Genomic DNA, 16070 nt, shown 5'->3' with positions numbered 1-16070 from the left:
CTAGAAGGGACCTTAGGACACAGAATGTCAAAGCTAGAAGGGACCTTAGAACACAGAATGTGAGAGCTAGAAGGAACCTTAGAACACAGAATGTTAGAGCTGGGAAGAACCTCAGGACAAAGAATGTTAGAGCTGGGAGGGACTTTAGAATACAGTGTTAAGAGCTGGAATGTACTTGAGAGGATGTATGGTCCAACCTCCTCCCTCCTTCCAAATGCAGGTATTCTTCCCATAGCATCCCTGATAAACTGCCACTCAGTCTCTGTTTGAACAGTTCCAATTATGAGGAGCTCATAATGTATCTTGCTCCACTGTTGGACAGCTCAATTGTTAGAAAGACCTTCCTCATATTGAGGGAGAAATTGCCTCTCTGTAACTTGCATGCCTGGGTTCTAGTTTTTTCCTCTGGAGCTACTGAGGAAGGGAGTTATGTTGATGCATCTTTCAGGAATCTGACAACAGGGTTAACCATTTGAAAAAGAATTCAAAGCTGAAGTAGGTTTCCAGACTAGTTAAGTGCTCAAAGGAAAGATTAAGCAGAAGACTTAAGGCAATGTCCCTGCGGGGGAATGAGTCTAGTTTTTCCTACCAAAAAGTTTCTGGAAAACAAAGAGGTGACAGTTGATGTGCTGTTTCTCAGAACATCTCCCATCAGATTTCGTTCAGGTAACAAAACATGCCCTGTCAGACATGCAGTGTGAAAGTTCGCTGCAAATTTAATACAATGCTCAGTGAAGGTGGGTTGCTTCTGGCAAGTTCCTGAACTGCCAGGATGAAGAAGTGTTCATTGTTAAAGTCACTAGATATACCTCTCCTAAGAGAATTAAGTAAATAACCAGATAGAACAGCTCATTCAGCCCCAGCTGATGGAAGAGATTAAAATGTACTAATGTCACAAATAAGTCCTTCATGTTTTAGGTGCCCCTAAGAGTATCTGCTAATCAAGAGAGTTATGCACAAATATGGTTATTTCCTGTTCTTGCATGTCCCACCACAGAATATTAGTATGACACCTGGAGCACAGTACCTTTACTCCATCCAAAACAGCTTTGATGACTTCTCTCACAGTTGTGACCATCTCTTTATCTTCTGAGTTCACACCTTCCAGCATCACTTGATCTGACCATCGAATGAGATTGGCTAGACTCTGGTATACTCGGCTGTAGCAAGAGGAGATGGCTGAGCTAGAGGGGAGAGAAGGATGCCAGGACTGGTAAAGTAAGCAAGAACATGGTCTGATGCTTTAAGAAATCCTACCATTGAATGAGTTGTTGGAAAACGGAATTCCAACACTGGTGGATTTTCCCTGCAGCGTCAATGGTATTGAGGTAAAATTTCAATATTTACACAGTGTTTCCCTATCTTCTTCCATAAAAAGGTATTATTTACTCAACAGCCATAGTCTATACCACCATACCACCTTTGTGAATTGTGACCCAAAGCCTCATGATCTTTTTATGGCAGGTTCTTCGGAAAGAGTGATCATGACCTCTTACTACATTTGTAATTTATTAGAATTTCTTCCTTAGTAAGCTGTGAATAAAACGTTCAGCTTCTCAGCTCTTCTATTCTATTGTGACTTGGTGTCTCACAGGCCCAGCTTTTGCAGATCTGTGATTTTTGCTGGGGGTGGGGTCATGGGGTGTGGATCAAGGTCCAAAGCTGTGAGGTCATTTGCTTTCCACTATAAGTTTAAGAAAACAGAAACTTTGGTTATTTTGAGGTTGCTTTAATGGCTATGCAGCAGTAGCCAAGAAAAAGATATTTTCATAATGTTGCCATGTACTTTAGAATCACTTTTCAGATAACTTTCATTTATGCTTCCTTGGAAGGCTGAAAACCATTTTCTCTTCATTTAGTGCATTAAGTATTCGGTGCATTAAGTATTACCAATGGCTGGGTCGGGGTAGTTTAATGAACACCCTTTCCTTCCTCTGTGAGTGAAGGTTGACTGGGGAGGCAGAGAAGAGAACAGGACTGAGGTAACCATTTAGGAATAAAATACCCTATTTGGGGGAAGAAAATACAATGTTTCAAAGCAGAATGAAAATGGAAGTGTTTAGCAAAAGCACTTACATGACAAAGCCTTGGAAATCAGATAAGGAAAAAAACGTCGTTCAAATCCAAGTCTGAAAGGAAAGTTACATTTTTTTCCCCTTAACCCATCATTCAGTTCTGTCCATGCATGTTCAAACAAGAGATGAGTGAGACTAAAATGCAAGCTACTTTCAAGTCCCATTAGAAACAGAAAAATGTCTACAAAACAAGATGAACTCCTCACTAATTAGCTTTAAGAAACCACAGTACAAAGGATCAGCTGTGAGTCTGGGGCTAGTTACCTTGGAAAAGGGAATGAAATGAGGATATCTTAATTTTTACAGTGGCCTAAGCAGAAAGAGTCTTAGAGTCAGAGGCAGTAGACTTGAGGTCAAATCCTGGATTTGCCACTTATGAGCTGTGGGACTTTGTAAAAGTCATTTCTCCTCTCTGGGCATCAGTTTTCCCATCTGCAAAATGGAGGGCATGACTGACAGGATTTCTAAGGTCCTTTCAATTCTAGATCCTATAATCCTTCTTTGAAAACTCCATTAGCTTGAATGTTCCCATAATGAGGAGACATTGTTTAAAAAGGAATTCCTCTAAAGTAATTATGGTAGGCTGATTAATCTTCCATGGAAGTAAAAATCAAAAAGTCCACTTTATAGAACTCATTTCTATCTCTTTGTGATAGCAGTGTTTACCTAGAAGCACAAAAGGAATTCCACAATCATATTGTTTTCTTGCACACACTGTCCGTCTGTACCCTCCCCCCCCACCTTCTATGTACTAGCTTGTAAGTAAAATAATATTCCTCTTAGGTTTGCTGTCAGGAAAGGAAGGAGATGGGCAGGTATTATGAAAACGCTGCCTGGTGGGTCAGTCAACTCCCTGTTTCTGAAATGGAGGAAAGCAGTCTTGCACATGCCTGCAGCAATGCTGTTCTAACATGTCTTCCAAGACATCTGTTGATAAGTTAGTGAAAGAGAATCATCTGTCATCATTTATAGAGCATACAATCTATAAATGTAATTATCTTTGGATCTCTCCTAGTGCCTAGTACAGTGCTCGGCAAATAGTGGGAACTTAGGAACAGTAGAGAACTAACAAATCTCTAAGGGGCCTTAGAGACCATTTAGTCTGACCCACTTCATTTTATAGATGAGAAATCATGTCCAGGGTCACCTCGTTAGAAAGTGGAAGAACTAGGTTTCGATTCCAGGTCCTCCAACTTCACACCAAGTGATCTTTCCACGATACCATGCTGCCTCTTAAATGAATGAACAAAACAGCACATGTGAAGACTAGTTGCCAAATGAACTTAGGGACAAGGGTTGAGCAAGGTTCCAGGATAAGCACTGATTTTCTGCTATATAAAAATCCCAACTGTCTCTTCTAAGATTAATTCCAATGAGCTTTCAGTCAACATGGACCAGTTCAATGTGTAAATGGGCCAACTAGCAGAAATCCTAGGAAGGAAGCCTAGGGGGCAGATGGTTCCTTGGGAAATGGTAAGATACTCTTCTGCTTTATCTCCCCGAAGAAGGAAAATCTTCCCCTCACTGTCAGCTTCTGAAAGCAGCTCATAAAGCCTTCAGTCTCAGGAGGATACACAAGTACAAAGCCATCTCAAGGAATCAAAATGGGGATGCATTTATCCTCAACAGGTAATCTAGCAGGAAAACATGAAACCAGCAGGCAATCTGATAGCCACTCAAGACCTGTCTCAATCAGGTTTGCTTTCATTGAGGGTTTTATTCTATTAAAAATAAAACAAAAATCCTTTTCATGTATTATTGAACAAGAGTGGGTTGTTCTGAACAAATCTACTGCTTGACTCCTTAAGAGAGACATGCACTCTCTAGCATCTAAAATATCAACTCCATATAATTTTCTTAAGCATTCCCTCTCTAATTCACCCTTCACATCATGCCCAGAATAGTCTTTCTTAAACATCCCTCACCTCCAAGGTTTCTTACTGAATACTGAATCAAGTTCTAACTCTTCTGTATGGCATTCAAGGACTGTCCTGATCTGATACCATCTTCTTTCTCCAGCCCTAGCCCCCGGGAGGAGAGAGTGAGGCTAGTGACTCTGCACAGCCCTCCCTCACTTAAATCCAATTCACTTTCAGTCATGACATTATCTTCTTTCAAGGACGAAGGACAAATAACAACCTGTGAGTAGTCCAAGCTGCCCAATGGGGACCCAACTGGCCACTTCCAGTTGGGCAACTAATCTCTGTCCTCTCCTCTCCTCCCCTCCCAGACTGATTTTTTTTTTAAGGGGCCATACCTTGGCCTATTTCTTAACCAGCCTTAATCATTGAATGGGTTTGCCTCAGTCCAAGTGAGAACTCAGATTAAAAAGTGGCCCTTCAGATATCTGAAGATAGTTATCATAAACCTCCTCCCCCAAAAAGGCCCAAAACATTCTTGAGTCTAAGCATGACCAGTTTCTCAGACTGAGTGATGTATTTAAAGTTCAAAGGGCTAATTGTGAATGCCAGCTCACTGGCTGTATCATGTATCACATGCCCTCCATTTTGCAGATGGGATATCACTGTATCCTGGGTCATCACAGGATATCACTGTATCCTGGGTCATCTCCAGTCATCCTGATCTGTATTTCGCCATTGGACCCAGATGGCTCTGGAGGAGAAAGTGAGGCTGCTGACCTTGCACAGCCCATCCTCACTTAAATCCAATTCACTTGCATGACATGGCATCACCTTCCCGATGTCATGGTCCTCTTCGAGAACGAACATCATCAGCCTAATCCCGTACTATTCATTCACCTCTAATATTGTACCCTCTGCGCCAGTCAAACTGGACTCAGTCCCAATACACATATAGTTCTTGGCTGCCTCTGGCCCTTTGTCCAAGTTGTTTCCTATGCCTGAAATGTCTTCCCCTTCTCTTCTTTGCCTGCTGAATCCTCACCTATTCTTTAAGCCCTATTTCCTCCAGGAAACTGGTCCTGATCCCCTGGCTGGTAACTATTTCCTCCCTTAGGCCTCATTTAGCATTTTGCTTCCATTTTTTAAAATGAATTATTATAGACTACAGTTACCTGTATTTGTGTTTCAAAAATTAGTAAACTGAATTTATGAAACACTTTGAAGTTTACAAAGCATCTTACTTACAATAACTTTGTGAAGTTGGTGTTACTGATGGTATCTCCATTTTACATAGAAGAAAAGAGACTCAGAGAGTGAAGAGGGGGTTGCAGTGAACTGTCTTACTGTAAGCTTTATGAAGGCAGGGACCACCTCTTATTTAAACACTGTATTTCTCCCGGTATCTAGTACAATGGTCTACATACAATAGGTGTTTGATAAGTAGTTCTGGAAAGAATGGGGTTGTTAGGATCAAAGGGCAGCAATTCCTATAAATTCCTAACAAAGCAGATACAGCTGGGAAGACCAGCCCTTCTCTCACAGGCTTCCAGATTTGTACATATTAGCAGATGTGAACTCAAGTTTGCAATAATGGAAAATCTTTGGGACAGTCAACGGAGTAGGAGAGAGGGTTAAGGACGCTCCTGTTTTATATATCGTATGTGAATCATGAGCTTGGATTAAATATCTTAATAAAACCAGGCTGAAGATCTAGATATGTCTAGATCAGTTCAATTACCGCAAACAGCTTAACAATTCAATTCAAAAGATATTTAGTGGGTGCCTACTATGTGTGAGGTGAGGGGAAGATAAATATGAAAAAGATGCAATTCTGATTCTCAAAGCATTTATCAGGGGAGCACACGGAATGAGACAAGATTTTGATTAGATGCTTGGTGTGAGAAAGGGACAAAGAAAGTGCCTTGTGGTTTCAGAACAGGAGGAGGGGATCCATCCCGCCTGACTGGGGGAAATGTGGGGAAGCTTCATGGAAGAGGAGACTTGAAAACTTGCCAGAGGTGAGCTGGTTAAAACAACCATAAAGAGACCTCAGAGGTCATCAAATACAACCACTTCTCTCTGAAGATGAGGAAACCGGCCAGAGGTCACAGAGGTACTAAGTGGCGGAGCTGGCATTCACAATTAGCCCTTTGAACTTTAAATACATCACTCAGTCTGAGAAACTGGTCATGCTTAGACTCAAGAATGTTTTGGGCCTTTTTGGGGGAGGAGGTTTATGATAACTATCTTCAGATATCTGAAGGGCCATCGTGTGGGTGAGGGATTAATCTTGTTCTCCTTAGCCCCAGGACACAGAAGAACTAGAACCACTGGGGAGAAGTTATAAGAGAGACAGACTTTGGCTCTGCATCAGGAAAAAGTGTCCTAATAATTGGAGCAGTTCAAAAATGGAACAGGCTATCTCAAAAGGTAAATAAATCCTCCATCATGGAAGATCTTCAAGCCAAGGCTGACTGCTCACTTCTTAGACACTTCAAGGGGGACTTAATCTTCAGGTGGGCACTGGGCTAGATGCTTGCTGAAGTCCCTTCCTTTTCCAGGACTCTATGATTCTAGGACGTGGCATTTGATCAGGGTCAAATTTTAAAAGGGAAAAGGGGGCAGGGGGTGCATTTCAAGTGGGGCATAGAAGCAGTAGAGGATAGCATAATGTGGTGAGAAGGCAGCAGAACACAGTGAACAGCAACCTGGATTTGGGGTCAGAAGGCCTGAGTTCTAATTGCAGCTTTGTTCTTTAGCAAAACAAAAAAGACGCTGCCCCTCTCTAGGTCTCAGGTTCTTTGTCTGTATAATGAAAGGATTGGACTAAATCAGAAGTTTTTATCTAGATCCATGAAAGTGGTTTTTTAAATATATATATATATATGTATATATGTGTATGTATATACACACACACATATACATACACACATATATAAAATTGTATTTCAATATAATTGGTTTCTTTTTTTAATCCTATGTATTTTATTTTACACATTTAAAAACATTATTCTTAAGAAGGGAATCAATGACATAAAAACAGTTACGAACCCCTGGATAAGTTGATGGGAGATCCTCTGAGTTCTAAGTCTTGTGATCCTAGGCAAGCACTCATTTGAGCAAATCACAGAACAGGTGCAGGGGAGGTGAAGGACACAGAAGATGACATCAGCTGGTCCTGTACTGTGGCACCACCTGATTACTGACATTTTGAACTCTCTGGAACTGTTCTTATCCAGTTCTGACTCTCTGCAAAAACCCAAAGCAACTCACCTCTGCTGAATTCGAGGGTCGGTCTGCACTAGCGGCAGGATGGCCTCCAGGACTTTGCTGGCCGAGCCTGGAAGCATTTCCAATACCTTCTTGTCAATGGCCATTTTGTCCACAATGGTCTTAAAGTAGCGCAAGGCACTGACAACCTCTTTCTCTTTCTCTTCCAGCCAGCTGAGATTCTGAAACAGTGAGTTGAGGACGAGGAGGGGAAAAGAGAGAGATTAAAGGGAGCTATTTTTATTTCACTGAAATTAGTCTGAGGCTGATGGGAAAAGGAAAAGCTCTCAGCCACAGAAAATCCCATCCAAAGGATGGCAGTGGGGAGACACACACACACATGTATGTATGTATATGTATGTATATGTGTAACACATATTTATACATACAAGTATACACACACACACACTTGTGGTATTTGCCTTCCTCCAGGGAACCAGAGGGTGCCTGGACATAGGATGCTTAGATACATCTTCCTGAAATTCCCTTTTTGGCTTCTTAAACAGACTTACTAGCCTGTGGCCTTGAAAAGTCATATATTGCCTCCTTCTTAGATTCCCCATCAACCCCATACACAGAGTGCCACTAATCAAGGGCATTGTGACAACTAATTTGCTAATGGCAATAAGATATTTAGAAAACCAGCAGGAGGGTCCCTTGAGGCACATATAGATCTAGGCTGCAGATTATATAAGGAAACTTCCTTTCATGGTTCTCTAAGATTGATGGGTCTACCTAGGATAGGGAGGGTTAAAAACAAAATACTCCATCACAACTTTCCACTGGATACAAAACTACTTCCAAATGGCTTGGGTACATGTCAATTTAAAAATAAATTAATCCTAAAGGACTTGGGAACCACCAAGAGATGAGTGGTCTCTGGGTGAGAAGGTGGTGGTGCTCTGGTAAAGAGAAGATGGCAATGTCATTCACCCAGGAAAAGCATAAACAGTGGCTGTCAGGATCCAGGTTTCCTTGACTCATAGTAAAAGCCCTCTTACATCAAAGGAGAAGAAAATAATCCCTTTTTGATGATTCACATTAACAGAAGGCACCAAGTACCCCCAAGTCACTTCTCTTTGGGATGCAATAAGTCACACGTAGTTAGGCAGAGAAATGCAGACCCTCACGTAGTCAGCCCTTCTATGCTTGTCTCCATTCCCCCTCCCAGTGTGGATCATCTGATCCTAGATCTAAAGCAGGAAGGGACCAGGAAGGTCATCTAGCCCAATTCTTTAATTTTACTGCTGAAATACTGAGGCCCAGTACAAGGTGACTTGCCTAAGGTCACACAAAGTAGTAGAAAGCACAGTCAGGATTTGAACCCGGGTCCCTTTGTCTCCAAATCCAGTAATATTCCCACTATCTCATGCTGTTTCCAGTCTATCTCTTTTCTCAATGGCCTGAGGTCGAGATAGAGGGTAGAGAAAAGGGAATGGTAGATAATGATAAATATTCACAAAATGGATAACCTATCCAAGTAATAGAGATTACAATTACAATTTAAACAAGGAAATGTGAAGGAAATGACATCCTGGTCTTCTGTGGGATTAAGGCTCTAAAATCACCATTCTGTCTTTTGGGCAACTTCATTATGTAGACTCAACTAGTGAGAATGCTCAAAAGAATGGACACCCACCCATAAACACAGAAAGCAACATTAGATTTAAGCTGAAATCTCTGCCAGTCAAACCTTATTAACCACCCCAGTTGCAGCTTCTTTGAATAATTAAAAGGAAAGCAATGAAAAGTCTGTGCATACTACGCTAGCTTCTCATTCCCAAAAGGGGAGAGACAAGGAGGGTTGAAAGAAGAATAAATATTAAATCCAAACCATTTTAAGTCAGCAACTTTTATTAAGCACTTACTATATGCCGGGCAACATACTAAGAGCTGGGAGTGCAAAGAAAGGCAAAAAATGGTCTCTTCCCCCAAAGAACTAGTTCCCAGTCTAATGGGAGAGACAACATGCAAAAGACCAAGTACAAACAAGACACTTAAGGGATAAATTGGCCATAATCTCATAGGGAAGGCAATGGCATTCAGCATGACCAGATAAGGCTTCTTTGAGGTGGGATCTGAAGGAAGCCAGGGAAGCCAGGAGGGGGAGATGAGGAGGAAGAGAAGCTCGGATAAGGGTGGACAGTCAGTGAAAATGCCCATCAGGAGAAGCAGGGTTTTGTTTAAGGAGCACTAGCAAGGAGGCCGATGCCACCACACTGCAGAGGACTGGGAAAGGAGTAAAGTCTAAGAAGACTGGAAAGGACCAGTAAGTAGGCAAGGTTTTAAAAGCTAAACAAACGATTGTCTATTTGATCCTGGAGGGGATAGGAAGCCCCTGGAGTTAACTGCACAGGTACTGTTGCTGTGGTCAGCTCAAATCTGCACTTTAATTAGAGCCCTTTAGTAGCTGAGTGAAGGATGAACTGCAGGGAGGAGAAACTTCAGAGACCAATCAGAAGCCTATTGCAACAGTCCAGGTGTGAGTTGATGAGGGTTTGGACCACAATAGTGGTGGTATCAGAGGAGAGGAAAGGACATATCCAAGAGATATTATGAAGGTAAAATGATACGGCTTGGCAACAGATTTTATATGGTGACTGAGAGTGAAGGACTAAGGACAACACCCAGGTTGTAATAGGTGACTGGGATTCTCAATAATGATAAGGAAGTTAGAAGAGAGAAGAGGTTGGAGGGAAAGATAATGAGCTAAATTTTGGACATAATGAGTTTAAGCTGTCTATGTCTAGCTCAAGATTCCAAAAGATAGTTGGAGATTCAAGACCAGAGATCAGGAGAGAGAAGTTAGGGATGGATAAACAGATCTATGAATCATTTGCATAGAGATAATTGAATCCATGGAAGCTAACGAGATTATCAAGCAAAACAGTACAGAAGGAAAAGAGAAGAGGGACAATCATTCAATGCACATGAGAAAAAGGGGGGAGGGTATTCCCATTGGTGCACAAATAAAAAATTACTGACAATTTTCAAAGACTGTAAAGTAAGGCAGTGGCAATAGCTGAGCTTTAAGGTCTCCTTCCAGTCCTGACATTCTACGAGCCTACAAAATATAGAGCTCTGGGAATATGTGTACAATGTGGGAGTTAATGGTGATAGCTGAAAAAAAAAAAAAAAGATGATGCAATGTAGAAAACTCCGCGAGAAGCTTTGCTATTGGGATGGAAACCTTTCCAAAGACAACGTGAGATTGAGAGTAGAGGGGAGGATTTCATGACATGTTCCCTTAAAACTCTGCTGTTCTACGATTCTCTGTCAAATTTGTCCATTTAGGGAGGCAGCTAGAATCTCCTAATACAGGAGTTGACAAATTTAGGCTTCATACATTAACTCTCCTACAAATTCTTCTTCTAGAATGAATGTCCTCTGGGCATTATGCTTTGCTTCAGTCCCTTCAGCTACTAAATCGTGGCTTTCTTGGAAAATTCGGTCAGCAGTCCAAGCAGTTTAGGCTGAGATATTTATTTACAAGAAGCCTGAGCAAGAAATAGGAACTCAATCCCTCCACTTCACTTAGATTGAGACACAAACTCTCAGGACCGAAGGTAAGTCAATCCAACTCTCTTACTGACATGTGCTGCTCGTGGCACTAGGTTCAAGGTACTGCCGCTGACTCAAATAATCACACAACGCTAGTGAATTCTAAATACAGGAATAAGGGTCTAAGTCAGAAGTCAGCCACACTTGTAGCCTTCCCAGGCTCAACCCACTAAGAAAAGCCCACAGGGATGGAAGGCAGGTCTAAAGCACAGGTGGGGAGAAGGGAAGACTGGACAAAATATGAAGAGTGAAAAGGAGAAGGAAAAAGATGAAAGATTCAATTATTTAATACTATGCCTTTAGAACCATAATTTTAGGCCTAGGAGAAACCTCAGGGAAAATCTAGTCATTTGACAAACGGGGCTAAGAAAAATGAAGAGATCTGACTAAGGTCACACTGTGAATCCCAGGTCTCCTGACTCCCACCCTACTGCTCTTTCTACATGATTCAGTAACTACTGCTCAGTTACTTTATCATATTCTATGCACGACAGTTTTAGTTGAGAAGCTGGTGACAGGAGAGCTCTCACTGTGGTCCTCAAATAGGTCGCTGCTATAATCAGTCAACAAATATTCATTGAAGGTCCACAGGGTATGAGTAGCATTATGAGAATCAGGTAATTGTCCACTTCTGTGTTTGATTAATCATTTGTATTTTTGCTGCCATTCCCCTAATTGGGTGCCATTAGTAATCCCAATAATTGTATCAATTACAAACATTCAATGTACTTATGGTATAATTTGGCCTATGTAAATTTGGGTTTTCCATGGGGGAAGGCCAATCTGTAAAAAGTTAGATTATTAGGATAATTCTAAAGAAGTATAGTTATGTTATTCTCAAGAAAATATAAAAACCAGGGCTAAGTAACAATGAGATATAATTTTTTTGAGATATAATTTTTTTAATATGAAGTGTAAAAAGGCTAAAATGAAATCTATGAAAACAGACTCAATTTCGGATACCTTTGAAATAATTTAAGATTTTGTTTTCTTACTGTATTACTCCTTTAATAGATAAGGCAAAGGTGAACGTCAGCCCATCTACACTGTCATAAATTCCAAAATCAGAATCAGACAATGTTGGAACTAGAAGGGACCCTATAAAAGACAGAATCACAGAATGTTGGAGGGGTAAGGATATTAGGTAACAAATTATCCAAAAGCCTCATTTGACAGATGGGGGAATATAAACTCCTGTGGCTCCCTATTACCTCTGGGATCAAATATAAAATTCTGTTTGGCTTTTAAAGTCCTTCACAACTTCTCTTCCTATCTTTCCAGTCTTCTGACACCTAACTCCCTTCCTCATACTCAGCAATCCAGTGACACCAGCCTCCTTGCTGTTCCTTGCACAAGATTTCCCAACTGGCTGCCTACGATGGCTGGAATAGTCTTTCTCCTCATCTCTTGTATTCTGGCTTTCTTCAAGATTTAGCTAAAGTTTTACCTTATGCAAAAAACTTTTCCAGTCCTCCTTAATCTTAGTGCTTTCCCTCGGAGAATATCCCTAATTTACCCTGTCAATATCTTGTTTATGCATAGTTGTTTGCATATTAGACTGTGAGCTCCTTGTGAGTTGGGGCTGTGTTTTTTAGTTTGTGTTTTTTGGGCTTTCTTTGTATTTGTAGCTCTTAGTACAGTACTTGACATATAATGGGCACTTAATAAATGCTTACTGACTGACTGAGGCCTAGAGGGCAGGGGACAGGAAGTGACTTGGCCAAGGTCACAGCAGAGCTGGGACATCTCCTAATATCCTGTCTTGTGCTCTTTCCATTATGTTACATTGTTCTTAAGAGCCATTTAGTCTATTACTAGCTCTTGTTATCTCTATTTATCTATTTAAATGAAGCTACTTGGCATCTCTCATTATTGCCCAGTACCCAGTGCGCAGCATCCCCAGTCCTACTCAAATCACCATTAACTCCTGTTTGTTTTTAGGAGAATGTAAGTTTCTTGAGGGTGTGGCCCATTTTTTCTTTAAATATAGGATATTTACATATTTTAAAATAGGAAGACTTTATTCCCAATGCCTAGCACAGCACAGCCTGGAACATGCCTGGACTGCATTGGAAGGCTTAATCTCCCTGGGTCTTACTTTCCTTTGGGGTTCTGTTTAATTTATTTCATTTTTTCCTCTATTTCATCTTACTGTTTCTTTTTTTAAATGCTTAAAAGTTTATAAATCTTTATGGGATACTTCATATTCTCTATAGGAAAAGTGTTATGGAAACCCCATAGGTAAATATCAAAGTGCACAAATTAATAAAAATACAACTGTCTTGAACCTCAGAAATAATAAAGAAATCCTAAAAATCTTTTTGGCATAGTCTGGGTTCCTACACCTTGGCAGACTCCCCAACATTTCCTAGGCTGTCCTTATGTTTCCATTGTATGTGTGGATTTAGAAAAATGCCCTGTTATATTCACTTTGTCCAGCATAATCACTCAAGTGACTTATCATCTGATTACAGTGATTTACCCTTTGAAGAGGCATAAGCAAAAAGGAATTAAACTGGGCCAAAGAACATTATTTGAAACCTCAGGCTAACTTTCTATCTTCCTCTCTCATGAGTCATTTTGCACCTTGAGAAGACTCTGTCTTTTCTTTTTGCCTTCTCCCATGCTCAGACCATCTGCCGGTGTTTTTTTTTTGGATTCCCCACCAAGTAAATGACACTTTAACATCTATTTTCCCCTTTTCCTCATCTAGGCTACACTGGGGAGGGGGGAAGAAGAGAGAGGAGCAACAATAAAGCATCTGAAACAGCTTTACACCTAAGGTTCTCTGTGCCAAAAAAAGAGCTTCTGTACATTCAGATGTATGTGAAAATCCTCTCTGGCAGGCAGTGAATTGGCAGATGATGATAAAGAGAACAGTAAAGATAGAAGAATATCCAGTGTGCCCATGCCCCTTTAAGCAGAGATTGCTCCTTTAAAAAGCCAAAGGGTTCATGTGTCCTACTAGTAAACCCAATAATATTTCAACAGGCTCCAGGCAAAGCTTGAACATGGCTGTTAGTAAATCATTTGAAGCTGGGCTGTCTAGGTTGATGCAATATGACATCCTGCACTCTCTTCAGAGTTTAATATTAAACTCTCCTCTAGGAGACTGCTAGATAACCTTTAATAAAAAATAATTGTGGCACAGACCAAATCTTCCATTTTACTACTTAACCATGGTCTTGTGATATGGATTTTAGGTCAACTCTTGCAAAATCTAAATATTTCACTTTCAATCCCAGGATTCCCCTTGCTATGGGGAAAGTTCATCCAAAAATTTACTCTACTATAATAAGACAATAAAACCTCCTCCACCTCCTCCCCCACACCCCACAGTTAACTAGTATTTTCTTAAGGTACTCTGCAAATTAATCTCAAAAGGAAAAACAGTCACACTACAAAACTCTAGGTCAAGGCAAAAGCATAAAACACCAAAATTAATGGGCCAGCTGCATCATCACTGATGGTTAGGACATCCTCTGCTATAACTCCACCTCTGATAGTCACTTGAGTTTGTTTCTTTTTAAGGTTTGACTTTTGTCCTAAATCATTAAGCTTTTTAAAAAAATATTGTTGTAATATCAGGTCAATATGAAGATATTAATTATGCTAATTAACTGTTACCACAAATGTGATCTCCAGTTTTCATGAAGTTGGTTCCTCTGGATGGATCACCACAGATAAAAAAATTATCACCAACTGGTCAAACTTTTGGGGATAAGCCACTCCATACTGGACTAGACTGGTCTTTGAAGAGCAGATAAAGTCTATTACTAGAATGTGGATGGATGGCCTTTCCAGTTTGGAAGGTGTTACTAGAATTTAACTTTGCTGGCATAGCCTTTGTGAACCCACTGTCTGTCCCCTTCACATCTTAATCCAGACTCATTTTCTGCTTGTGAAGTTCAAGGCCTCGAGATTCATGCCCTTTCCTGAGTATAACCCATATCTTCCCTCCTCCCCTCTCCCCAGAATGTCCTACTCCCTTCTAAGTTATTCAGATAATTCTGGTAATTGGAAAAAACAGCTGATGAGAGATGAAACACACCCACTTACCAGGAACAGACTCTGAGGAGTACCTCACCCAACCCAACAACTCAAAGGATTCCTGGATGTGGCACATGGAAGCATGGAGTACTATCCAAGGACCATTGGGCTGCCAGCTCTCTGTTTTATCTGAAGATGGCATCTGAGGCCCCTTTTAATTATTTCCTTAATGCTCTTTGAACCCACAGCTACCACCCAACCTTAAGAGAACAGAGAACCCAGTACATAAAGATGAAATAGGTTGTCTTAATCCCCCCCAAACATGGAATCAGGGTTCACTGCAGTAGAAGGCAACCCCAATTGTTCTTAATGTCACACTGACCTTCTGCCTCTGAGACCTGGGAACCACAGCACTGGTGGACATAAATTGTACTGCTTGGTGATCCAGATCCAAGGGAGGAGGGTAGCCCTCTGGTAGAAAATTGTCTGTGGCCTCCTGGAAGAGAGGAAACCTGGATTCCTACAGGGCTTGAAATGGCCATTTTAGGCTGGAGGGAGGGGTTGACAACATCAGCAGCTGTTTCAATACATCTGCTGGATTCTCCCTGTTGAGGTTACCAGAGATTGAGGACATCTTTGGCTAAGGTTCAAAGACTTTGCATTTTTAAAAGCACACACCCTAACACCAAGAGATGATCTGGAAATCATAAACTCCATGGTGGTGCATATGCACACCAGGGAATGTGGGAAACTTTGGGGTGGGGAGGTGGTGGCATTGTGAGGGGTGTGAACATGAGGCATATTCCACATAGAGTTGCTTAAATGCCCAAAGGATTATAGAACTAGAAAAGGCAAATGGCTTTGGGCCAACTGAGTTTTCTTTTGATAAAAATTAAAACACTGACCATCTGGATGGTTCATACTATAGCAACTCAGAAGGCCTCTCCTAAAATAACCAAAATACTATGGAATAGGTGCAAGGTGCTGGAAGGAACATTTCCCGGGAATGCAATTTAAAAACAGCAGAAGCCCCTATCAATCCCAGCAGGTAAAGGCCAGCAAGACCAACCCAAGAGAAGATGCAGAGAAGCCCCATTCATCTACTTACTTTGTTCACAGGTTTCTCAAGGGTTTTCACAGGCACATCGGCTGGTTTTCCTTTCTTTGATGGTGTTCTCCTGATTTTGGGCGAGTGAAATTTGTCCATCAGCTTCATGGTGAAGGAGGAGAGATGAGAGCGCTGAGAATCTGAAAACAACCCCAGGTAGAAGAACTCTGAGTGAGGAGGGCAATGGCTCCAGTTTAGCGTGCT

At 41.1% G+C, this 16070-nt stretch overlaps 1 protein-coding gene across 2 annotated transcripts in view; it reads right to left on the bottom strand.

Annotated features, from left to right (window-relative positions):
- The window catches only part of RAPGEF1 (Rap guanine nucleotide exchange factor 1), a 164137-nt gene that overhangs the window by 88157 nt on the left and 59910 nt on the right, over positions 1 to 16070 (bottom strand). For both annotated transcript variants that reach the window (XM_027869362.1, XM_027869363.1), the window contains exons 2-5: positions 15867 to 16006; positions 15141 to 15254; positions 7211 to 7389; positions 1028 to 1184 (exon numbers count right to left, since the gene is read on the bottom strand). In XM_027869362.1, the coding sequence (XP_027725163.1) occupies positions 1028 to 1184; positions 7211 to 7389; positions 15141 to 15254; positions 15867 to 16006 (590 nt within the window). The remainder of the gene's footprint in view (positions 1 to 1027; positions 1185 to 7210; positions 7390 to 15140; positions 15255 to 15866; positions 16007 to 16070) is intronic.

Source organism: Vombatus ursinus, unplaced genomic scaffold (genome assembly GCF_900497805.2).
Source record: "Vombatus ursinus unplaced genomic scaffold, bare-nosed wombat genome assembly UNPS02014793.1, whole genome shotgun sequence".
NCBI lineage: Eukaryota > Metazoa > Chordata > Mammalia > Diprotodontia > Vombatidae > Vombatus > Vombatus ursinus.
This window is presented reverse-complemented; position numbering and strand designations above follow the sequence as displayed.